The sequence below is a fragment of the Eublepharis macularius genome, chromosome 17 (assembly GCF_028583425.1).
Source record: "Eublepharis macularius isolate TG4126 chromosome 17, MPM_Emac_v1.0, whole genome shotgun sequence".
Taxonomy (NCBI): domain Eukaryota; kingdom Metazoa; phylum Chordata; class Lepidosauria; order Squamata; family Eublepharidae; genus Eublepharis; species Eublepharis macularius.
The window spans coordinates 38,495,898-38,520,201 of NC_072806.1; the positions used below are offsets into that span (position 1 = coordinate 38,495,898).

General features: G+C 44.1%; 1 protein-coding gene across 2 annotated transcripts in view; it reads right to left on the reverse strand.

Moving 5' to 3' along the window:
* NF1 (neurofibromin 1) overlaps nucleotides 1-24,304 on the reverse strand; it is a 290,705-nt gene that overhangs the window by 174,741 nt on the left and 91,660 nt on the right. Inside the window, exons 29-36 of one of the 2 annotated variants that reach the window (XM_055001103.1) lie at nucleotides 24,176-24,279; nucleotides 23,350-23,485; nucleotides 18,630-18,692; nucleotides 14,681-14,839; nucleotides 11,740-11,837; nucleotides 9,946-10,092; nucleotides 8,849-8,995; nucleotides 3,937-4,047 (exon numbers count right to left, since the gene is read on the reverse strand). In XM_055001103.1, coding sequence (XP_054857078.1) covers nucleotides 3,937-4,047; nucleotides 8,849-8,995; nucleotides 9,946-10,092; nucleotides 11,740-11,837; nucleotides 14,681-14,839; nucleotides 18,630-18,692; nucleotides 23,350-23,485; nucleotides 24,176-24,279 — 965 coding nt within the window. The remainder of the gene's footprint in view (nucleotides 1-3,936; nucleotides 4,048-8,848; nucleotides 8,996-9,945; nucleotides 10,093-11,739; nucleotides 11,838-14,680; nucleotides 14,840-18,629; nucleotides 18,693-23,349; nucleotides 23,486-24,175; nucleotides 24,280-24,304) is intronic. The other variant, XM_055001104.1, reaches the window with a different exon arrangement.

A 24,304-nucleotide genomic window follows, 5' to 3' on the forward strand; every position in this document is an offset into this window, starting at 1 on the left:
GCAGCCACCTTGCTTCTCTCTAACTGTTTCTAAGCACAGGACGAGAGGGACAAAGCCCCCTCCCGACCACACATCCCACACCAAGCTATCACAATAGACACCCCCCCACACACACACACACACTCAAGAGGGGCAGAATTAGTGGCAAGCACACATTATGCCCAGCTAACAAATTCAACCAAAAATTAGTAGAGCTCCATTCCTAGGCGATTTACTATTAAGTACAAGTTGTTAAAGGGCTTGCAGTCTACCCTGCACGAGTCATTACACTCCCCCAGTCTGTGCAATCCAGCCAGGTGCCTCCCTGCTGTTCATCACACTGTGGATATCAGGCAGGGCTAATCTTTGAAAGTGCACTCAGAAAATGCATATCTTTGATTTTTAAAAACTTTTTTTTTTAAACATGGCCCAACCATCTGGCTACCTTAAAGCCAACAAATTCATAGAATCATAGGACTGGAAGGGATCTCCAGGGTCATCTAGTTCACCCCCCTGCACAGTGCAGGAAATTCACAACTTCCTCCTCTCCCACACCCCCAGTGACCTCTGCTCCATGCCCAAGAGATGATAAAACACCATCAAGATCCACCTAGCCAAACTGGCCTGGGGGAAATTGCTACCTGACCCCAAGGTGGCGATCAGCCTTACCCTGGGCGCGTAAGAAGGGGCCACAAGAACTAAGCCCTGATGGAACTCTTCCTGCCCTCCCTCTCATGATCTGCCTTAGTTCACAGAATCAGCATTGCTGTCAGATGGCCATCTAGCCTCTGCTTTAAAACCTCCAAAGAAGGAGAGCCCACCACCTCCGAGGAAGCCTGTTCCACTGAGGGACCGCTCTAACTGTCAGGAAGTTCTTCCTAATGCTTAGCTGAAAACGCTTTTAATTTAATTTCAACCAATTGGTTCTGTTCTGACCTTCTGGGGCAGTGGAAAACAACCACGTGTCATACTCTATATGACAGCCCTTCAAGTACTTGAAGATGGTTATCATATCACCTCTCAGTCGTCTTCTCTCCAGGCTAAACATACCGAACTTTTTCAACCTTTCCGCATAGGTCTTGGTCTCCAGACCCCTCACCACCTTCGTTGCCCTCCTCTGGATATGTTCCCGCTTGTCCATATCTTAAACTGTGGTGCCCAAAACTGAACACAATACTCTAGGTGAGGCCTAACCAGAGCAGAGTAGAGTGATATCATCACTTTGTGTCATCTGGATACACCCTAAAATTGTATTTGTCTTTTTAGCTACCACATCACACTGCTAGCTCATGTTCAGTGTATGGTCTACTAAGACCCCTAGATCCTGTTTGCACATACTACTGCCAAGACAAGTCTCCCCCATCCTATAATTATGCATTTGATTTTTCCTACCTAAATGCAGAACTTCGCATTTATCTCTGTTGAAATTCATTTTATTTCTTTTAGCCCAGTTTTCCAGCCTATCAAGATCATCTTGAATCTTGACTCTGTCTTCAATCGTCTTTGCTACCCCACCCAATATAGTATCATCTGCAAATTTAATAAGCATTCCCTCTGTTCATCCAAATCACTTATCAAAACGTTGAACAGAACAGGTCCCAGGACCGATCCTTGAGGCACTCCACTAGTCATTCTTTTCCAAGAGGATGAGGAACCATTAACAAGCACTTTTGGGGTGTGTTCTGTCAACCAATTACAGAGCCACCTAACAGTAATAGGATCCAAACCATATGTTACTAACTTGTCGACAAGGATATTACGTGGAACCTTACCAAAAGCCTTACTGAAATCAAGATGAACGATGTCTACAGCACTCCCCTGATCCAGCAAGACAGTAACTTTCTCAAAAAAGAGATAAGGTTAGTGTGACATGACTTGTTCTTGAGAAACCCATGCGGGCTCTTCTTAGTAATCACATCCATCCTTTCTAAATGCTCAAGGACTGACTGTATGATGATTTGTTCCAAAACTTTCCAGGTATAAAGGTCAAGTAGATGGGTCCGTAGGTACCCGGATCCTCCTCCTCCCCCTCCTTGAAGATGGGGACAACATTTGCCTGCCTCCAGTCCTCTGGCACCTCAGCTGCTCTCCAAGAATTCTCAAAAATAATGGACGGGCTCAGACATTCCATCCACGAGTTTTTTTAGTACCTTTGAATGCAATTCCCCTGGCCCTGAGGACTTGTTTTCATTTAAAGAAACTACTCCTTGCCCATCCTAGGTTGTAACTCTACTGTCTCATCATGTGTTCTGTTATTGCCACGTTGAGCACCGCCTCCCTCGCAGGAGAAGACTGAGGAAAAGGAGGAACTGAGCAGTTCTGCCCTCTCCTCATCACCTGTTGCGATTTCACTTCCCCGCCCCTGCAATGGCCCTACCAGGTCCTTGCTCTTTCCCGCACTTTTGTTGTTGTTGCAGCACCTCTTGCGAGAGCTCACACTGAGCTCGTGCTCTTCTAACGCACTCCCTACAAGCACTGGTTATTTGACATAAGCATCCCTGTGTTTTTAAAGCTGCTCCTTTTTTCAGAAGACTCTGAGTCCGAACAGTCTAACAAATTTTTATATAATATCAGGTTAAATCGCACTTTCCCCGTGACAAATGTTTGCTAGGTGAACCGCTGATCCTCTCAACATCCCTTATGCGTAACAACTAACTGTGTTTCAATTCCTTATACCTGAAAGACTTCTGAGGAGTTCACGACAAACCCCTCTCAGCTCCTCCTTTCCTCCGCTTCTTTAATTTCTGCTATCAGTATTCCCAAAATGCTTCCCTTTCCCCCTCTCTGGACAGGTGAGCTCTGACTCAAGAAGACTCATGGGAAAAAACATGGTTAGTATTTAAGGGGCCACTCACTGCAGTTCTATTTCATTTCACTTGGTGCCAATCTTGATTCCTGGGCACTTGTGCCTTCTGCTACTGGCCGTTTGCTCTCTCTTGAACACTCACCATTCTCCTCCTTTTGATGTCTAAAATGATACCACAAGCGTAGGACAAAGCAAAGGCCGTGCAGCTTTACTGGAAGGGTGCTGAGATAGAGAAGCTGTTTAAGCCACATCCCTTCCTAAATGAGAGCTGTGCACAAGTTTGAGACTCAAAATAAAGGGGTCCCTGCCACAGCTATGAGTTTAACAGGCAGGCTTTGTTTTTGCCTTCAAAATATATCTTGTAACACCTCAAAATGGCCAAATGGGTCATAAATGGACCAGCATCCCAAACCTATCGTTTTAAGCTGACTGGAAATGAACATGATGTGCATTCCTAAAATAGGACATGTGGACTCCAGAGGACAAAGCAGAAAAGGCACCAAGATCAGCTAGCTTCCCATGAAAAGACGGAATCTATTGAAAGCATTAAAAACACACATGTTGATGTTATGAAGCTTTGAACTACTGATGTCTTCACATTAATATAACAACATACAATATACCCAGAGAAACAGAAGCACGAATGTAACAATATATTTATTCAGCCCATAAACTTTCTCCATGATCAAATACTGCCACTGCTCTGCCCTGTTCTCCACAATGTATGCCACCTTTTACACCATAATGCACAAAAAACAAACAAACCAGCAATCAATTCTATCTATTTCTCTCTCTTGGTGTATACGACTAAAACCACAAAATACAGAAGCACAATCTTCTTTCTGTGCAAACAGAAGGGTCACTCCTTTCATGCCCGCAGCCTGTGCCAACTCAGGTAAGGCCTGTGCACATGGAGCACTTGCATATGCAAAGTAGCAGCTACATTATGGCAAAAACCTTTGCCCTACGAGAGTGTTTGTAAAGATTAGCTTTACATCAGAAATATGTGATGGCGCATCTCTGTACACAATACACATTTTGCCAACATTTTACAGAACACAAAGGAACTACTCAACATTAGTGGTACACAGATCTCAGAGAAAACAAATGTGTTGATTTCATTACTTTTAACAGTAAAGAAGTTGTCTTACCGCCTAGCAATATAGTAGAATACAGGATTCCCAGCTTTGGATGTCCCAGCCTGGTAGAAAATATTCAGAGTTTTCAGGGCCTTGAACTCTTCTTTTTCATGTACCTGGTGCCTGAAGAGGCAAACGTAAGCATGATAAAGACAACAACATGGCATAATACTCTACATCAATGGTCCCTAACCTTTTAGAGGCTATAGGCACATTTTGAATTCTGACTCGGTGTGGTGGGTGCAGCAACAAAATGGTTGCTACAAAATGGCTGCTGCAGGAAGCAAAGCCAACCACAAAATGGATGCCACAGCTTAACTTCAGTCACACAGCGAAGATCCTTGAAGAAGTAGCTTCTGTCAAAGCAAGGTTTTCAGAAATCTGGACAGCCAATCAAATCTCCAATGGCCAATGAGAAGCCATGCTTGGCAGAAGCCCCACCTGGACCCATCCACTTTCTATAAACACTTGACAGGCATCAGGAAAAGTGTCAGTGGGCGCAATGGTGCTCACGGGCGCTACACTGGGGACCCCCGCTCTATACATCCCACAGGATTACAGGCAATTATAAAGTTTCTGTCTCAGAAATGCATAAAAGAATTAGGAGCTTTCCCCCATCTTTGGTGGTCTTGTCTATATATTAAAGCTCTTTGGTTACAAAGGCTCAAAGGAATAACCAGAATACCATTGTAAAATGGTCCCCAAATTAATCACAAAAGCTACACTTTGACACCTACAAACATACTCCGGGGGATGGGAATACTCCGCAGGTATGCCAAAAATTTTTTTTTTTACATACAGGGCTGGCCCAGCCAATAGGAAAGCCTGTGCCATCACCTAGGCACCAGATTTTGAGAGGTGCCAAAAAGGGGGAGGGGATTCATGGTTCACTAGGGTGCCAAAAACTCTGAGCCAGCCCAGTTTAACCAAGAGAAAAAGAGGAGAAATCCCCAACAGCCTGAAAATGACAGCGTATGCTCCAAGACGAGGGGAATGGCAGAGAAGCTGAACATCATTTAAAGAGGAGAAATCAGGCCACACAAGCCTTTCAGAGCTTTTAAAATCATTTCAAATTCTTCCACTCTATAATTTTTAATAAGCTACCACGCTACCAGCATGCATATTCTGAAGGAAGGAAGGAAGGAAGGAATAATGATATGGAGTGTTCAGTTTTGCCAAAGCAATGAGATAAGGCTTTAAGTCATTTTCCTGCAGCTACTACAGATCTTAAGTTGCAAACTATTCAGCAAAAAAATTATGTTTAGGGTATACTGGACACCACAGCATCTTTCTACTCGAGGTTTAAGCACAGTGCCTGACTGTTGGTGGTGTAACTCACAGGATGCCTCTCTTAAGCATATGCTTTGGACATGTTCAGTCATTCAGCCCTTTTGGGGGGGAAGTTATTATATTAATTTTGTGTTAGAAAACTCATAGAAAACTGCTATGTTCATGTTTATATGTATTTTAAATTATGTAGTAATTTTGGATGTTTTTATGGTTGCTAATTTATAATAATTGTTTTATATATTTTAACTGTATGTGTCTGTAATCTGCCCTGAGCCTGCTGGAAATGTGGAGAGGGCAGAATATAAATTGAAAATAAATAAATAAAATTTTGAGGCTGTTAAAGTACTGTTAAACTACTTGCCTGTCTCCTGGAATCTAACTGAGGGTCAACAGAAATGGACCCTCCGTGCCCTTTCAATCGCTGAAAGACTTATACTACAACACTGGAAAGACAAAAGTCCACTTCCTGTAAATCACTGGACTGAAGACCTTATAAACGTATAAACTTTTGAACATATCACATATAGAAGGCAATTGTGTATGGACTTATTTTTAACTATTTGGAAACCTTTTATAGATACCTATGTATAGATTTGCTAACAATGTTTTTGTAGCCAGCACTGTTTTCTCTTTTCCCTTGTTTACTTTTTTATTTGTTTTCTGTTTTGTGCTAATAAAAAATGTGAAGATACACACAGAGAGAGAGAGAGAGAGAGAGAGAGAGAGAGAGAGAGAGAGAGAGAGAGAGAGAGAAAATTAATGGGAACTGCAGCTAGAATTCTTTATTCCAAATACCGGAGAGAAGAAATGAGAGACAAGGAATATGCAGGTAGGCTAAATTAATTTAGCGCAGATGAAGGAATATGTTTAGTAAAAAACTGAAACGGCTTATTGAGTATTAGTGTAATAAGGCACAGGCATTCAGCACACATTTAATCTACTGTCATCCAATCTGTTCTGTTGCATCTTACAATTAATCTATGCAAGACACTTTTAAAACCATAAAAAGTGGGGGGGGGGGGTTGAGCATGATAAAGTTCAAGTTGGTCTGGTTACAATCTTCTTTTAAAAAACAGAAATTTGCTGCCATCTGTTTCAGGCTTACCCAAAATACTTCCACATATGTGGAAACATGAACACAAATAAGCCTGTGATATAGCTAACCTCTCCCTCTCAAGTATTCTGCTGTAGTTCAATGCTTTTATTCAGCTGACCAGTATAAAACAGATACAAATGTTTAAAACATACGTTATAAAAGAACAGCATTAAACCAACCAATGGTCAGTATTTAAAATTCAAAATTAGAAATCCACACCTAAAATTTGATGATGAATTCTGCAGGCTGCTGAGAAAAATCTAGCACAGCTAATAGTAACCTGTGGGGTAGCATCCATTAAAAATGTCTTTGAAATATTGGCATCAGAAACACCTTAGTATTTATTGAACAGAGGGAAGATTAAGCTTAACAGGGCTTCCTGGTAAAAACGGCAGTAGAACCGCACATGTTGAATGGATCCCCCCACCTTGTGACTCGCAAGGGCAGGTTCTCTCCTTCATGGGACTCTTTTTATACCTCCACTCTAAGACTGCAGAGGGGAGGACTGGTCATCTCACCAAAGTGAAAGCTCTCCTTTGACTGGGCACTTCCAAGATAGCGAGATAAGGTGCCGGGGCAACAACTTATTTAAGTTTGTCTGGAATCGGGAAACTTGGGACAATGCTTATATTTCTTTGGTGTTCAATTATATTTCTTTGGTGTTCAATTATATTCAATTATATTTCTTTGGTGTTCAACCTTTGTTTGATCAATAATTTTGCTTGATCATAGCCCAATCGCAGGACAGATTTGCAAGAGAGACCCATACTTCTCCCAAGATTGAAAATTGTCTTGTAGGGCTAAGGCTATCAGACCATTTGGGTTGTATGCCAATTTTAAACAAAAGTTGGTGGAGGCGAGGCTTATCCTGGCCTCTACATTTACCAGGCCCGACTCAAGGCGAAGACTGGCATTTCACACACAACTAGGAACCTGAAATAAAGCTCTCAGAAATCTTGACTGGACTTTTTCTAGTGGTGCAAAGTGGATAGAGGGGGGGTCCAAGTACTGTCCCATACATCAATTGGGGCAATGTTTTTGCCTAAAGTATTTGGCTGGAGTCCAAACATATAGGAAAAGGGTTGGGGGTGGGGAGACATGAACATCAGCCTATTGCACTGAATGAATACTCAAGCTTAACAACAACAACAACAAGGTTCTCAGGGAAGAGCCCCTTTAGTCCTCTGTGGCAAAACCAAGATATCTTATGGCACCAAGAGATATACTTCAGTAACAGTGAAAGCATAAAGAGCAATAAACCCTGAAAATAGTCTGTAACTGCAGTGTGAAAATAAGGAAACAGAAATGAAAAAGAAACACAGAACATAGCAGTGTAAGAATCAGGGCAAAGAACATAGAAGAAGCCATGTCTGGGGAAATAATCTGGTGCCCAAGCCACAGACCAAGTAGAGGGGAAGATTTTTCAAGGCAGGACTCCAGCACAGAAACGGCCTAGAAAGCAGGGACACTCAAAGCAGGGCTTCTGAAGAGAACCACTGCTGCTACCAGACAGGCCCATGCAGGAAACGCCACAGGTATCTTTCTCACTCTGGTTAACATTCAACATATGCATTCCCTGACCTTTGATGGAGCACCACCTGTGCCCGTTCCACCAGTCAGGAGCTTAGGGGTGATGCTGGATACCTCCTTATCAATGGAGGCCCAGGTCGCGGCAGTTGCCTGGTCTGCTTTTTTCCATCTCTGGCAGGCCAGGCAGCTTGCCTGTCAATCCATGCAATGGTCACCTCCAGGTTGGACTACTGTAACTCGCTCTACGCTGGGCTTTCCTTGGGTCTGACCCGGAAATTGCAATGGATCCAGAATGCTGCTGCACATGTCCTATTTGGTACTCTCTCTATAAATGACATTACATTAAAAAATATAGGGCGCATATCACTCCCATCTTGCAGTAGTTACTCTGGCTCCCCATGGAATTCCGGATCAGATACAAGGTTTGGTTTTGACCTATAAAACCCTGAGTGGACTTGGACCAGCATACTTGCGGGACTGCCTCATGCTGTACGTACCCCAGAGAGCACTTAGATCAGCTGACAAACAATTACCGGTGGCCCCTGGCCCCAGGGAGGCTCGACTGGCCTCGACCAGAGCCAGGACCTTTTTGGTCCTGGCTCCAACCTGATGGAACTCTCTGTCTGTGGACACTCGGGCCTGCCAAGATGCTCTATCCTTTCGGTGGGCCTGTAAGATGGAGAGGTTCTGCCAGGCATATGGCGGAGGCTGGTTTGGGTCATCTGGCGAGCCTCCCTACCAGCCTGCTGTTAGTCATCTTGCCCCTGCCCCCCTGTGAATCAATCCGACCAGAATGGCTGATCCCGTCTTCCCCGCTATGCACTATCAGCAGAGATGGATGATAAAAATATGGCCTGCAATCCTAGAAATTGCAAACCATAAATTTATTATTGTCATGATTTTATGGTGGTTTTAATTGTATTTATACTTGGATGTGACCCGCCCCGAGCCCATTCATGGGGAGGGTGGGCTAGAAATTGAATAAATAAAAAATAGAAATAGAATTACCTAGTCATGAACTCTTCAAACTTGGAGCTGGTGAGGTTTATGCTGGACCACTGTGTATCTGCCACAGGCTTGTGCTCAGGAGGACCAAGATATGCAAGCAAAGTTGCCATCTTGTCAAACGGTCGCCTTCCAACGGCTTTGTGGTCCCTAGGATAATCATGTTTTAATCAATAAAACCCAACACAATTCCTGCTACTTCTTTAGTGTATCATTTTGTATCTACTGAACGTTTCAGATTTTTTCATTCCCACGGACTGTCGCTGGTAATCAGCACACAAGATGCAGTTTGCCTTCGGCAAGCAGAAGCGTTTCTGGCTCCAGATGAAAACCCCTCCTTCCCTCAACCCAAGGGCTGTCCAACTCATGTGAACAGAGGAGTGTGCAAACACAGATGGAGAGCCAACCATTTTGATATTCCCATTGGTGAATGAATACCTGAGGCCCAAGAGTTAAAATAAAAAGCTGCATGGATACTGTCAAACCAGTGGTCCAGCCACCAAATCCTACAGCATCAACTACCAGCTCCAGCCAATAGTCCCAATCTTGACATTTACACAACTTAAATGGAAATAGTGAGCTTTGAAGCCAGAGCTTCAAATCTAAGAAGCATATATTCTACTGCAGAACTGCCAGTAAATTCTACTGACTGCTTACAAACTGTCTCTTGAAGGACATCAAGAGGGATTCCCACTTTACAGATCAGGCAACCATGGTCTCAGTGACTTGTCCAAGGTCATATAGTGTGTGCCTGAGATTTGTATTTTAGTCTTTCTAGTCCTATGCCACACTAGCTATATAAAACTATGTTTTTAACATATTTTTACACATTTGTTTTAAGTAGAAAGTTGAGTGCATAGACTTAACATTCTCCAGCATCTGCACAAGAAAAGCATAAGTACTGTATAAAGTAAAACAGAGCAGCTGCATGGATCAAAATGTGCTATTCCAAAATAAAGCCCTTTTCTAAACTGCTTCAATGCTGCTCAGTGAAAAGGCAGATCGACCCACCAAAATCCCTAGAATATGCCCCCACGTCACCTTCAACCCTAACCAAACCAATGCAAACCCATTTTTAACCACTGGTCAGTTACTTATACCTGTTGCTGGAAAGGTATTGGCCAATCTTCTCCTGATTGTTCCAGAGAAGACGGTGCAGAGCCAGTACGTTGCCATCACTGATAAAAGACAGGCTATGATTCACAGTGTCACTCGCTGGACAATCCGATGCAATATCAAGGAAAAACCTACACAGAAAGAAAAGCCATCAGCCTCTCTGGCAGAGATATCAAAGCACTTCAGTGCATCAAAAGCGGCCAGGATTTTTTTTTAAAAGGACACACAAATCCTTGATCTGGTGCCTTATGGCAAGTGCTTTACATAATTGTCTTCATGGAATTTCTTTTTTCTTCCAGCATTGGGTTGCACCAGATGAAGGCACTACAGCACTGCAGCTGAGCTAATCACTCTTGGCTGCTCTTTACATGCTTACAGAAATGACAGAGAGAAGGGAGATTGTGCATAAAGACTGACCCCTTTCTGACAGTGCGTTCTCTGCCACCAACACCTCACAACAGAGACAACACCAGCAAACGGGCAGGAACATTACCAAAATCAGCACCAGGATATGCCCAATTCTGCAAATGCACTTCTAATTTTGGCCTATTAGCATACCTCCCCTTCTCCTGGAGATAAAAAGTTGGGGCCATATGAGCCATGATTCCTCACCCATCCTTGGCTTCACCCAGAATTTCCTTTTAGAAGATCCTGCTCAGTGTCTGGTTGATCTGCACCATTTCAGGTCTGGAAGGCATTTTCCCCAGTCAAAACTGGGTAGGTTCCCCCACCCCATCTGTTTTGATATATGAAACACCTGCTCTGCGGGCAGTTTTCTGCGGTGCTCTTTCTGTCACCCAGTGTGGCATGGGTGGCAGCGGAGCACAAGAGGCTGATGGGTACAAAGATATGCAGCGGCTTCCTGCTGAGTCAGACCCACCGGTCTACCACGGTTCAATATCACCTCTCTGGAAGGCTGTCCTTCCTGTCACCTGCTGCCTGGGATCCCTTTCACGGAGAAGCCAGGGATTGAATCCGGGACTGTCCTATGAGCACAGCAGGTGATCATAGGCCCTTCTCAAGTGGAGAATCCTTCCTTTGTCAAGTGACGGGCACTCGGACATTCCGAGTGACATACGATCTGCAACGTTCAAACCCAGACCTCCCCCGCCCCGCAACACACACATCATAATTGTAAGCTGGAAGCAAGAACCAATAATGCTGGAGCCAGTTTGGTGCAGTGGCTAAGAGTGGCAGGACTCGAATCTGGAGAATTTGGTTTGATTCCCCACTGCTCTGTTTGAAGCCAGCTGGATGACCTTGGATCAGTCACAGCTCTCTCAGAGCTCTCTCAGCCACACGCACCTCGCAGGGTGATTGTTGTCGGAATAAAAACAACACACTTTGTAACCCACTGTGAATGGTGTTAAGTTGTCCTGGAGGGCAATGAAATTGAATGTTATTATTAAGAGAAGCCTGCAGAGTGGCAGCTAAGGAATAAAGACTTGATGGTGACTGCTCCTGAGGTCTGGGGTGGGAGGCAGGCACTGTGACCGATTCTGCAAGGATGACCTACAGACTCCTCACATGCTTGTTGCAGCCGTACAGGGTTGTGGCATCTGACAGACATGATCCAAATCCACCCACTGCTACGTAAGGTGGCCAGCCCATGTCCAGATACCTACCAATGGGGAGTCTTAACTTCCACAACACCCAACTGGCGGTGGTCACAATCAATAGCATCCTGGGTCAGCCAGGTCAAGCATCTCGTGATCTTGTGAACACAAACTTTGACTGAAGAGGCAAAACTTTCAAACATCATGTTTCAACTGGCTTACCTCCGGGCAGCATCAAAGTTGCTTTTTACAAAGTCATTGAACGGCCGCATGTGTTCTTCCTTTGTAAACAGGACATGGTTGGCAATACTTTGCAGCACCTGGATAAGAAATAAAACTGCTCAGGTGGGTGATGTAACAACGAGACAAACAGAGCTTTTGAATTCTTTTGTTCCTCAATACATTCTAGACATTAAAGTGTTTGTTTTGATACAAGATGCCTGAAAACTTTACTAGTGCTGTCATTAAGGGATTGTGTACACCAACTACTTCAGTTTTTACTCCAAGAACCCCTAAAGTGGCACAACCAGCAAATGTTTTCATTGGGGCTATATGCTTCAGCTGCTCACCTCACGGGTTAAGTCTTAAGAATGGCTGAAATGCAGCACTGGCTTAAGGCAAAAGCACCCCCCTGTGGCACTCACAGAACCTCTCGTTTAAACTGGGTTACTGCCTGCGAAAAGCAGCTAGGCTGGTTCTTTGGCTTCATCCATTTTGTTGAAAGCTTTCTAGTGCTTAGAAACATATTTGTAAGGACAACGGTATAGCAGTGGCTCAGGAATTTAAATAAAATGGCAGGGGTGGGGGAAAGATGGGTCTCTTCTATCTTTTATTTTTCTACACTCTCACAGCAGTTTATAGAAAACACTCAAACTGCAATAGAGATTAAACATTTCCAGAATTTTTGAATCCATAGGAAAAAACAATCCCCACCCCCAAAAGAAACAGATATTTTGGGAAAAATTGAAACGGACAGTTTTTTATAGTGTTCCACAAACCTTCCAAATTTTTCTACTAGAAAAATTGAGATTTTTTTACTGCTATACATTTGAAATGAGTGAATTGCTTTTTAAATCAAGGGTTTTCTCACTCAAAAAGAGAATATTACATACAAGGCTTTTTCAGTGCTCCCCAAAATTTCCCAAAACTGAAAAAAGCGCTGGGAGGGGGAGCTTTTTCCTGAGTTTTTCCCATTTTTCCCCTGGGCCTTAACAACTTTAAACAGGAAGAGCCAATAAACTAAAAAAAGTATTAAAATTATTGAAATAAATATTTTAAAAAGCAAATATAAAAGACTAAAAGGACAAAAGTAGCAGAGACTCTCAATTTAAAATTAATTAAAAGCACGGCAGAATAATAATGCAGCAGTATGTCACCAACTGGGGTTTAGGATTCTTGGAAGTCCACAATTTCTTTTCAAGAAATTCTCATGCTTTCTGGTTAACATGAAAATGGAACCCCTTCTGGTCTTATAGAAGTGGGTGCAGGGACTTTCCACGTCAGGGGAAGGGGCCAGAATCAGCTTCTCCCTCCGTCACACAGCTGATGCCACCCGCTGCTGCCCAGCTTTCAGTGAACTTCAGAGCAGCAGCCAGGAAAACTGCCAGCTGACTACTGGGAAGCTCTAATGGACTGACAGGTACCAAGAGGGTACAGTCCTAATAGTGTTAAAATAGTTACTTATGGTTAAAAAAACTGAACTGGTAGTTCACTTTATTTTCGAATGCAAAGGATTTTAGGGAGAAATGAGAGAATGGTAGCTTTCAACTGGATACCAGAAATTCAGATTTTGTGATGCTGAACTAACTCTATTTCTATGAGAATCTCTGCAACTTTCTGCAGGCCCCTTCCCACCCCCTGTGCATCTGGTGTCTAGTTAGACGTTATAAAACAATAAGGCATCTTCGGTCTCCAGCACAAAAACCTTTCCAATAAAGTTTTGTTAGAACTTGAGTCAGGGCCTTCTAAGTTGCAGGTCGCTCGCTACCCTCTTGTGGCCTGCCTTCCAGAAATCTGAACTTGTAAGATTTCAAATGGGTGTTTTTAAGGTGAACTTTGCTCCTGTAGTTGGAATAAAATGCCTTATTGCTATCCATTTCTATCGCTTCACAGATGTTGTCCAGAAAAGTTTGAGCAAAGGTAATATAGACTGAAAGTAATACAAAGCAATACAGATGTATTCTAAGTGAACGTCTGCACTTCGCATGAACTGAGTTTTTTGCAGACTGTTGTATAAGAAAAACAGGTGTGCTTTTATCTTTGACAGCCAATTAAAAATGGTGTACACTACCTAGATTAATGCTCTCCAATCGTAGAATGGACCAATGGTGATCTACAAACTTAACTCTTTCTTTCATTTCTCACAGATTTATAGTTTTGTTTTACAAATTGGATATAACATCATTTTGGGGCTATTTAGAAGGTTATACAATAGAAAATATGAATAGTTAATTAAACATTAAACCAATCATAGGTTATCTATGCTATCACATGAAAAATATCTTTGATATCTGCATAAGATAACCAATAAAACATGCAAATTCAGATAGTATGTTAGAGTTCTGATTGAAGGAAATCTCATGAGGACCTAGGTGATAATCTTACCATTGCTATGGGAATCTTAATGCATTTCATAGAAACTTCAATTGTTTTTAAACTTAGAGTAAATTAGGAAATGTTAGCAAACCTAATTCTTATTGCTTTTCTTTATTTTTGTAGGATTTATATTAATTATCATATATGTTTTGATATCTTGCTTCTTCAAAAGACTAGAGTGTAATGTCAATAAAAAGAAAAAATAAACGCTAGAATGTCTCTGTGTGCCTGATGAGAAAAACACATAGCAAGAAGAACCCTATACATAATGTACTGATAAGCAGAACTTGTTCAAAGAGCAGTTCCTGTTTGACAGATCTTAACGAATTGCTGAGAGCTATCCCAGAGTAAAGATAAATCTTTCTTCTGGGATAGCGGAAGCTTTGGTAAAGACATGGATGAAAGACTCCATTAACGAAGGTATGCTCTTGTGCTTAATACTTGAGCAAAACTCCTTTTAAAACCATTCTTTAAAAATCACCTCTGTTTCATCAACGTAACAAACTGACCAAGTCCTCCCCTTCTATGTACACCCCACCACCATCACACCACAAACACCACTGCTCACCTTTGACATTAACTTCAAACCTCTTTCAATTCGAGGTGGTGGCTTTTTCTCCAATATCCCCGCCTCATACGGCGAGACAATTGCAGGGTTGATGAATCTGAGGAACATGGCACTCCCAACGGCTCCGATGCTGTTCTGCGGAAACCGCTGACTGACAACCTGACAAGCAGAAGTCGGGATTTGATAATAAAAAATGTACAAGCTACCAGGAAGGGGGGGGGCACGCGAGAGGAATTCAGAGACATTTTAAACTCCCTATTCATTGCTAGTCCTTGTATGCATGTCACTGTTTAAGACAGTAGCAAAACTGGATGCCAAAATGGATCTCTCTAGTTAAACAGACTTCAGAGGGAAGCATCAGATAGTTATTAGAAGACGAGGAAAAGGAAAAATGTTATTTTTAATAGTACAGACGAAGTTTGGTTTTACTGCCCCTTTTCTCTTTCACACCCACGCATGCACGCACGCACACTCACACTCCACCTTATGGTGAAGCCAGTTCAAGAGCAAGTGAGTCCCTATCAGCAGAAGCCACTCCAAAGAACGCTAACCTAAAAATGAACTTTTGTGTCTGGATTGCCATTCCCAGTATTCTTCAAGCATGGCATAAGCCCTTGCAAATTGTTTTCATATACAAAATGCTGTGTGTGGGGGGAGGGAGTGGTGGATGGAAAGAGCCCCCTCACAAAAATTTGTATGCAAGTTCTGTCAAGAAACAGCAAAAGGTCCCCATATGGCAAAGAAGCTGAGAACGTGCATTATCAGTGAAAAATAAGTTCAGAGAGAAGTGCAGAACTTACTTCCCCTAAGAAGGAAGGGAGAGAGATAAAAATTAAATGGTCCATACCATTTATTCATATTTGAGCAAAGAACTATCACCTCCCAAATCTTCAAGAGGTCCTCTCTGGTTTCTTAGGAGCTTTAAATAAACTATGAAGTCAGGGCAGTGCAGAACACAGAAGGCATCAGGAAGAAACCTTCCAAAGGAAGCACCCTGGAAAGCCACGGGGTGGGGAGGAAAACAGGCGGGGCACGGTCCAAAAGAACAAAGCAACTAAACTGAACTAAATTAGCTGCACTCACTTAGGGATGGTTTGGGCTTGGGTTTATCATGCCATGTGGAAAACACATTGTTAAAATTAAAAAGACATTCAAAAGCAGTTTGTGCCGTGGCATGGGTGCACCTGCTTTCAAGCAGAAGAGGCAAGAATCCCTTTGGGCCCCATCCAAGGTCTTTGGTGCGTATCAAGCAGTGCTTTGTGTCGAGATGCAGCCTGCACACCACTGCGGGTTCTGCAGCCCTTCTTCTGCAAACAGCGCTGTGCCCAGGTGAAGAGCTCCAAATACAGCCGATGAAGCCTAGCTAGTGGGGGGCAGCAGCTGGACTCTGAAGGTCTGGGTGCAAATTCCCATTCAGCCACGAAGCTCATGAGCCCCTCCAGGGCTGCCCGAAGGATGAAATTCAGGGTGAGGACAGAACCGGGCGATGCCACGACTCGGAGGAGGGGAGATTTTTTTTGGGACAGAAAAGAGAATCAAATTTCTTTTTTTTAAAAAATGCCATCATAGCACAAGGATTTCCCAGTGCCACTTTTGCCACTTTCTACCCAACTCAAGATAAACCATGCTCAGAAAACCAGCCTACAGTCACAGGGCTGGGAAGTGGCCCTAAGATGTGGACAGCTGCCCCCACAGAGGAACAAGAGGACAGGCTACTTCAAGCAGGCCAACATTTTTACATGGAATTTTTGCCACCTATGAAGTAGCCCTACGTTGCACAAATGGCTAAATAGTGATTAACTAGGTCAATTGCTATATAGGTCAATCCAACAGTTTTAGCTTAACATGATCTCATCAAGTACAAATAACCATGGCTGTGCCAATGGCTGAACATCTGTGGTTCCAAACGGGGCCTCTCCGAAGGACTCCCCTCCTTGAAAGCTGCCCGACTGCGCACTGCTGCACTACCACCTTCAGCTGCCACAGGCGGGTCTTTGTCACCTGGCAGTTCTGATTCCATGATGTGAAGACATTATTAGCTAGGTGACCAGATGAAGTGAGGAAGGCCCCTGAAGGAACAGCTGAAAAGCGATGTGAAGAGGCTCAGCCAGGAATTCTACCACTACCTGAATAGGAAAGATCGGGGGGGGGGGGGAATGCCTGAATACAGTGCTGGGGGGGGGGGGGACTCTCACTGTGGGACCACTTCTGCCCCAGTTCAGACCACTCTCCCAGGCCACTTTCCACAGGAAGGAAAGAAGGAAATATTCACTACAGCCCTCTCCCCCTTCATCTCAATCTACCTTGATTTTTTGGTTACATAAAAAGGCAGGCCATAATTAGTGTGTATGTTTAAGTCTCCATGTTTGGCAGGCTAATTCTATGGGGACAAACTTTTAGACTCACTTTATTATCCGCGTTATCAATGCCTAGTTACACCTGCTCCACGTAGATTTTTCCCTGCACGAGAAGCAGGATAAAAGCTGCATACTGGTGCTACACATCTGCTATTTTGCACCATGTTTGCAAGCCCAGGGCTGCACAGAGCAAGTGGCCATGATGGCCACGAGACTTTGTGGCGGCCTCTTCTGAGCAGCAGGAGGGAGTCCCAAGCCACTCACCTCCCACTGCAGCAGGAAATGTGGGAGCCAGAACAGACCCAACCGAACAACAGAACCCATACTACTGGCATATTTTTAAAAAAGCCCTTCCACCCTAACAGAAATATCACCTGAATGTATTTGTTTTTATTGTGTAAGTAATTTCAGACGCCCAAATTAATCAGGTATTTTTCAAATTTTCACAGTTTTTTTAAAAACTGGAATATAAATTAAATGTTGTTGTTGTTGTTATTATTATTAAAAAGTGCATGGGATATAGCTAAAACAAGAAGGTGGTGTGTGTGTGATGTAGCATTACGGTTAGCAAATGTGTTCTTCTGCATGAAACAAAACCAGCATCAACTTTCTCTTTCACACTTAGGAGGGAAAGTAGGAAAGGAAGACCAATTCATTTTGGGAAGTGTGTGTTGCAGTCCAGCCCCTCCTACTCCCCCCCCCCCAGTGGTAAAGCCTGGTGAGTCTCTTTCAGGAATTCACGGTACACATTTGGCTTGTTTTCCCAGACTTGCCTGCTTTGAAACCAGGGCTCCTTAGAGCGAGATTGTTCCAGGCTTGCAGAGCTTATGACTCTCATCCACATTATCTCAGAAGCAGCCCAAAAGGTAACCCTTATTTTGTAATGAGCCTTCATTTTCTCATTTACAGAGCTTCATACATATACATGAACATGTAAATTTGCCTTACACCGAGGCAGCCATTGGTTCATCTATCAGACCACTGGTCAATCTAGCTCCATGTTGTCTGCTCTGATTGGCAGCTCCTCTCCAATATCGCAGGTTTGCCCAACACTGGGTATTTGAGATTCCTGAAGTGGATTTTTGCCAGGGATTGAGCCCGAGACCTACATCATGCCAAGCAGATGCTCAGCAGCAAAACCTCTCTGACGTGTTTTAGAGTGGTCTATCAAAACCTCTCCCTTTTCCAACAAGAGAAAAGGGCATCAAAAGGGAGGAGGAGGGGGCCACCAACATCACTGCAAACAACCTTGCCCTTGTCAGACTTTCCCTTTTAGAACTGCAGGTGGTGCCAAAGGAAAGACCCTCAAAATGCTTGGGGTGCAGCTGCAGAGTGTGCCTTCAGTTGCAGAGTCAAAGAGGCACACAGAGAATGCTTTCACAAACAAGACTTCAGTCCAGAGTTAATTGAAACAGAAGCTCTGGGGGCGCCAGAATTAGTAGAATGATTTTACAATGAGAGTCAAGTTGGCTAGAAGTGAAGGATTTTTTCCCTTGGCATAGAAGAGGAGAACAGAACAGAAACCGAAGAAAGGGTGTGCGTGTGCGCGTTGACAGAAATGGCTAATAAAACTTCTCCATAAAAAAACTTACTGATTTTTTGTTTTCCTTTTTTTCTTTTACGGTAGCTTTATTCAGGAGAGAGTGACAAGTAGCCTACAGAACAGAGATGAGCACAAACAAGTCACAGCACCAGCCACAGACAGCGACCCAAAAAAATAAACAACACAACCAACCAACCAACCACTGTTGACTAGTGCACAAAGGTACACCATCAAATGTAACAGAACAGAAAATGAAATGTGCCTTCTTGGTGGCAGGCGGCATTTGCACTTCACATGCGCAGCAGTGATGTGTTTCATGGAGCCCTAAATATAAGGCAAGCAAATGGCGGGTCTTGATCATTACTACTATTTCTGGCTGGGCTGCCGATTTTTAAAGCATCTCAATTTGCTCAGCACACACAGCACACACCGCTGTGCAATCTCACCTAGGGCATTTGAAATGTGTTATGCAAAAGGCTAAATTAATTCTTCCAAACAGATATTCATGTGAGATTTCCCTTATCAGCCCCCAAAACAACCTTCTCTGTGTGTCCATCAACATCTTATCAGGAGTTGGGTAAAAGAAAAATGTAAGTATCATTACAGTCATGATTCTCATCGTATCTTTTATGCAATATAGCACTGGCATTCCCTCAATGATTTCTCCGCCTTCTCTAATGTTTTATCTGTTATTTTTATTTTTTTGCATTCATTTTAAGCACTGGTTTTAAACTGTTTTAATGATATATTTGTGCACTGATTTTAATGCTTTTTAAGATGAGATTTTAATTTGTTTTAATTTGTTAGCTGTCTTGGTGGAAAGGTGAGGTCAAAATCTTGTAAATAAACCAATCAGCACATGAAGACAGAGGGAGGCCCCCGCTCCTAGACAGCATCACAGGCCCACTCATCCACCCTAACAAGCGCTAGCTCTGCCGCGGGAGCCTCTGTTTTGAGCCTTACCCCATCTCATGCACATATCAAGTTGCTGTACAAAGTGATATAAGTCCTTCCCATCCTAGAGGAATACAGCGGGATGAACATGGAAGGAGTGCGCAGGTGGTGTAACTAGACAGGAGCACTGGGAGGTAAGGACCAGATTGCACCTAAAACAAATGCACTGATTTTGCATGCCTTCCTTCTGCAACAGCTACACCAAGGCTGTTTTGTAGTCCACCTTGAATCTCGGTGAGAAAGGCAGTCTATAACAGGAATAAAACTACTGCCTCATTAGCTAGGAGAATTCTGAGTAGCAGTTCGGGACGTAAGAGCAGCCCTGCTGGGTCAGACAAGAAGTCCACCTAGCCCAGCAGGAATGGTCAGCCAGATGAACTACACCACCAAAAACATTTCAGGAGATTATTTTAAATCATTGTGAGAAGCAACTTTAAAAGTCAATGCAGAATTACATTCAGGACCTTACTAGCAGCTCCCGTACAGCTTAACTACAAGGGAGAACTAACCTTTATGAGATACCACCTTTCACGGAAGGCTGAACGTCACAACACGTTCTGTCAACAAAAATTATTGCATGTTATGTGGTTTCACTTCAGGCCTGGCTCTAAAACTGCAGGTTCAGCTGTTGCACCACAGAGTGGATAAAACCACTACTTGCTGGCCAGAACTAGCTCTTACTCGATCTGGATGGTGCCTGAGCTTCTGGCCCAAAGAATGAAATGAGCGTGCCCGCAGGGGCAATTCACTTCCCCCGCGTGTTGCCACTTCAGATGGGGTCAGTTTGGATAAAAAGCAAAAGGAAGGGAAGGTCAGCCAACACGAGCCTTCCAGCCGCACCTCCCCAAGAGTGCGATTCAAAAATCAGGCAAATCCAGCGCACGTATGCTCAGGCTGCAGGGCTGATGCCTGAATTTTTCCTGGGAAATCGACTGCTTGAACGGGTGTTGAGTTTACTTCATTTTTGTTTCCATCCCGCTTTTCTTTATGGTCAGGCCCCAAAGTGGCTTTTTACATCATTCTTCCCTCCTCCACTTTATCCTCACAGCTACAACCTTGCAGGGTAGGTCAAGGCCGAAAGATTACGATGGGCCTGCAGTCACCAGGTGCGTTTCCAAGGCAGACCAGTCATCTCAAGCCCTTGCCCGACACTAAGAACATAAGAAGAGCCCTTCTGGCTCAGACCAGCGGGCCGTCTAGTCCAGCAGTCATTTTGGAAGGCCGACAACAGGGCACACTCAGAGGCCGAGGCCTTCCCATAACATCGCCTAACTGTGCCATCCTAGCCCTCCAACCCCATGATGGGGCAGGTTTGGCAGGTGAGTGGGGAGGCGAGGGGCACTCCTGTTCCCCCTCCCAACTCCCCACCACACTTGGGCTGAGTGTTATCTGACTCAGCCCATATTTTACAAGAACCGCATGGAACCAATTTCTCCAGAAACGAGAGAACTAGTTCTGAGCAGTGGAGCAGACCAAGCCAGGAACCCACAATCATTCACTGAGGGGAGAAGGAGCAAATACGACTCTGAAGAAGGGGGAAGAAAGTGCCGCGCAGTCCAGCCCAGAAGCCACACATTTCTTTTCATTTTCTTTTTAAAAAGCTGCTTTCTAGTAGATGGAGATGTGGTCAACCTATGGGCTGGAGTTCTGGAGGGCAATGGGAGAAGGGACAGAAGTTCAACTCTCTCGACTGGCCTCACGCTGAATAAACAGCAGGACCAGTGAGCACCACTCCCCACTTGGCAGATGGTTGCCTGTTGGAAAAGCCAAGGCATGCTGGAAGAAACTCACTGAGATATTTCACAGAATGAGATGAATTCCCTCAAAGTATCTGTAAAGAGGCAGGCAGTAAAACGAATATCATTTGTGTTTCAATTTACAATGCAGATTAATTTGTTGGTTATTGGAGGCAAACAAAGCAGCCAACGCTGCTGATGCTTCGAAATCCCTTCCAAGAACAGAACAAAGGCGTAGTAACAGAGGAAAGTTTTCGGGAGTCCAGTTACAGCAATGAGATCAAATTCAGTTGATCAGCAAGCCGCAGGAGTCCTATTTCAAGCGCCCCACCGCTCTCCATGACTGGCAATAGGTATTCCATTTACTTCCTGCTTTTCCTCCCATGCACAACCTCCTCAATTACTGGTTATCATAATCTGCTTCACCCATTTCCACTTCTATACCCCTTTCATGCTGCCCCCAACATCTGGAACCGGGTCTCCTTTTGATCACATGACTTCATTTTCTTTCTCTCTGATGACTGCAGCAGAAGACTGGGGCAGGGGTGCAGGGATAAAAGCAAGGTTCAGCGAAGGCTCTTGCACCTTTGTCTTGGGATATGGCTGATCACAAGAATGCCACAATCCAGCTTCAGAAAACAATGTAGAGGATTGCCAGGTGGAACACGCCCCCTCCAAGCCCATACCTGTAAAGCCTGATAGGGAGAAAGGCTTTAGCAAGGTCTAAACTCACATTCTGAAGTGGTACAGCTGCAGGAGTGTTACACCATGTGTGTCTTGTGAATGTCAGTTCTATGAGGTGGATATAGCATGTCTGTGTTCTGTACAGTGTCTGGCACATAAATGGTACCATATATAGATTCAACAGTTTATATAGTTCATCAAAGCTGATGCTAAAGTTGATAAGCGGCCTAGATGACAACCAAGATGGCATTTATATGTGAAGTTTCCTGCACCTAGCAGTATTAATTTTCATTTGCATGACTTCCGGCTTCTAAGAGGAAGCACGCAGACCAAAAACACCCAGTTTAACAGTTGTAGGATTCCCTGAAATCATTTTTCTTGTGTCAATCCCCTAAGGCAGACAAAAGCAACGGTAGCAATTGAAATGTCACCAATTAACCAATTAAAATGTCACAAAACAAGAAGAAAGCTATTGAATATCTCAGAGGTCTCGTGGGGATCAGGAATAAAAGCACCTGCTTCTCATGCAGGAAGTCCCAGTTTGGGTCCTTGTCCTCTCCAGTTAAATGGGTTTCAGGCGGTGGACCTCGGAAGGGGGTGCTCTCCACTTGAGGCCCTGGAAAACTGCTGCCAGTGGGGGGATTGATGGGCCCACAGGTGGACTCACAACCTCGCTTTTGAATTTTGGATCCCATGGACCAACACAACTACCTGCTACTTAAAAGCATGACAGCATGTTCAAGAAATCGGTCTTTGCTAATAAATACAAGATTTATTCTGGATTTCTCAGTCCAGAACCACAAAATGTTTATTTGGAACCAAGGGGCCAGGTGTCGCACCATCACAGGTAAGGCAACTAATGCCAAAAGGGAGGGCCAATTTATGTTAGAAGGGTAAAACACCAAGGGAAAACACGAGCATTTTAAACATGGGGGTGCATTATGAGTGCAGTCTGTGAAGAATCCAGTGATGGTGGAGCTGCAGCAATGCCCGCCTTGTAATCTCATTCAGTAATAAGAATCCTTTAAACTTGCCCACAGACCGAGATCATGGCCATTCTGGAGAACAGGAGCCCCCAATTTGCCAGGCAGCCTTCTGGTGGGGCGGGGGTGGAATTCCGTATTGAGCACCCAACGCGAGACGGAAGAACGGGCAGGGGGGAGAACTCGCCTCTCCCCAAACCAGTAGCCCACCTCTCCCTTGAAAAGGAGGCACCGCTTCCTCAGCTGAGAACGCTTGGGCGGGGGGGATCACCCCTCCATATCGCTCCACCTCCTCGATTTCTCATCACGGAGTGGAAGAAGTGCAGCATTTTTCAAAAGAGCAGGGCTGCTTCTTCGTAGCATTTCCAAGCAAACATACATCAACAAAGACCATCGCCTGGGCTGCACATACCTGGTACAGACAGTGGCACACGCTCCGAAGCTGGGGTGGGAACTCCGCAGAAGAGCTGATGATTGCTTGGAAGAACTTCTCAGCCACCTGGAGGAGGCTCCGCTGGTTGTCTTCAAGGCTTTCGCTGGATTCCAACCTGCAAGTCACACCCATTAAGACCTTGCTCATCTAGCAATACTAGAGGTGCACATCAAAGGTGGGAGAGGCGACACCGGCACATAAACAGAAACAGAAACAAGACCGGACATTTCCCCAGTGATGGATTAGTGGGTCCTTGACTAAAGGAACCCACAGAAATGTTAAAGAGTTTCAGTGATTCGTTGTTTGCCTCAGATAAAGGCTCATATTTTAATCTCAAGATAGGCAAGAATAGGTTTGCATTCAAAAAACAGAGCAAGTGTACAGGTGAGCTTGTGACTGATCTAGAGTAGGAAAATGCAGCCAAATCGCTCTGGAAGGCTGCAAGTATGACCAGCAGGCGGCCAGGTGACTGCAGTGCCACCAGGTGTTTCGGTCCCATCTCTTTTTCTCCAGGGGACAAGCAGACTGGAAAATGAGCCACTCAGCCATATGCCCTGCCTCCTTTCACAAGTAGGGGAAAAAGTTGCCACGGGCAGCACCAGGTTAGGTCCGAATACTAACTAAAATCCAATGAGGGAGAAAAAAATCTGATCAGTTGTTGCCCCCCTGCCACCAGCGAAATCGCACGGTTTCAGAGGGCAGAAAATCCATCAAAACCTTGCAGGAGAGAGAACCCTTGCAGGTGAGTAATAGGAGTGGTAGACTATTGCAGACTTCATCCCTTTCCCCATCACCAAATTCAAACCTTGTTGGATCCACTTCAAAGCTAACATGCTGCCACTCAGAAGAGGTAATGATGGTCCTTAATAAAGGTTCCAAAAGCTTTTGCAGATACGTTGCACCATAAACCTGCAAGTAAAAATGCTTATGATCT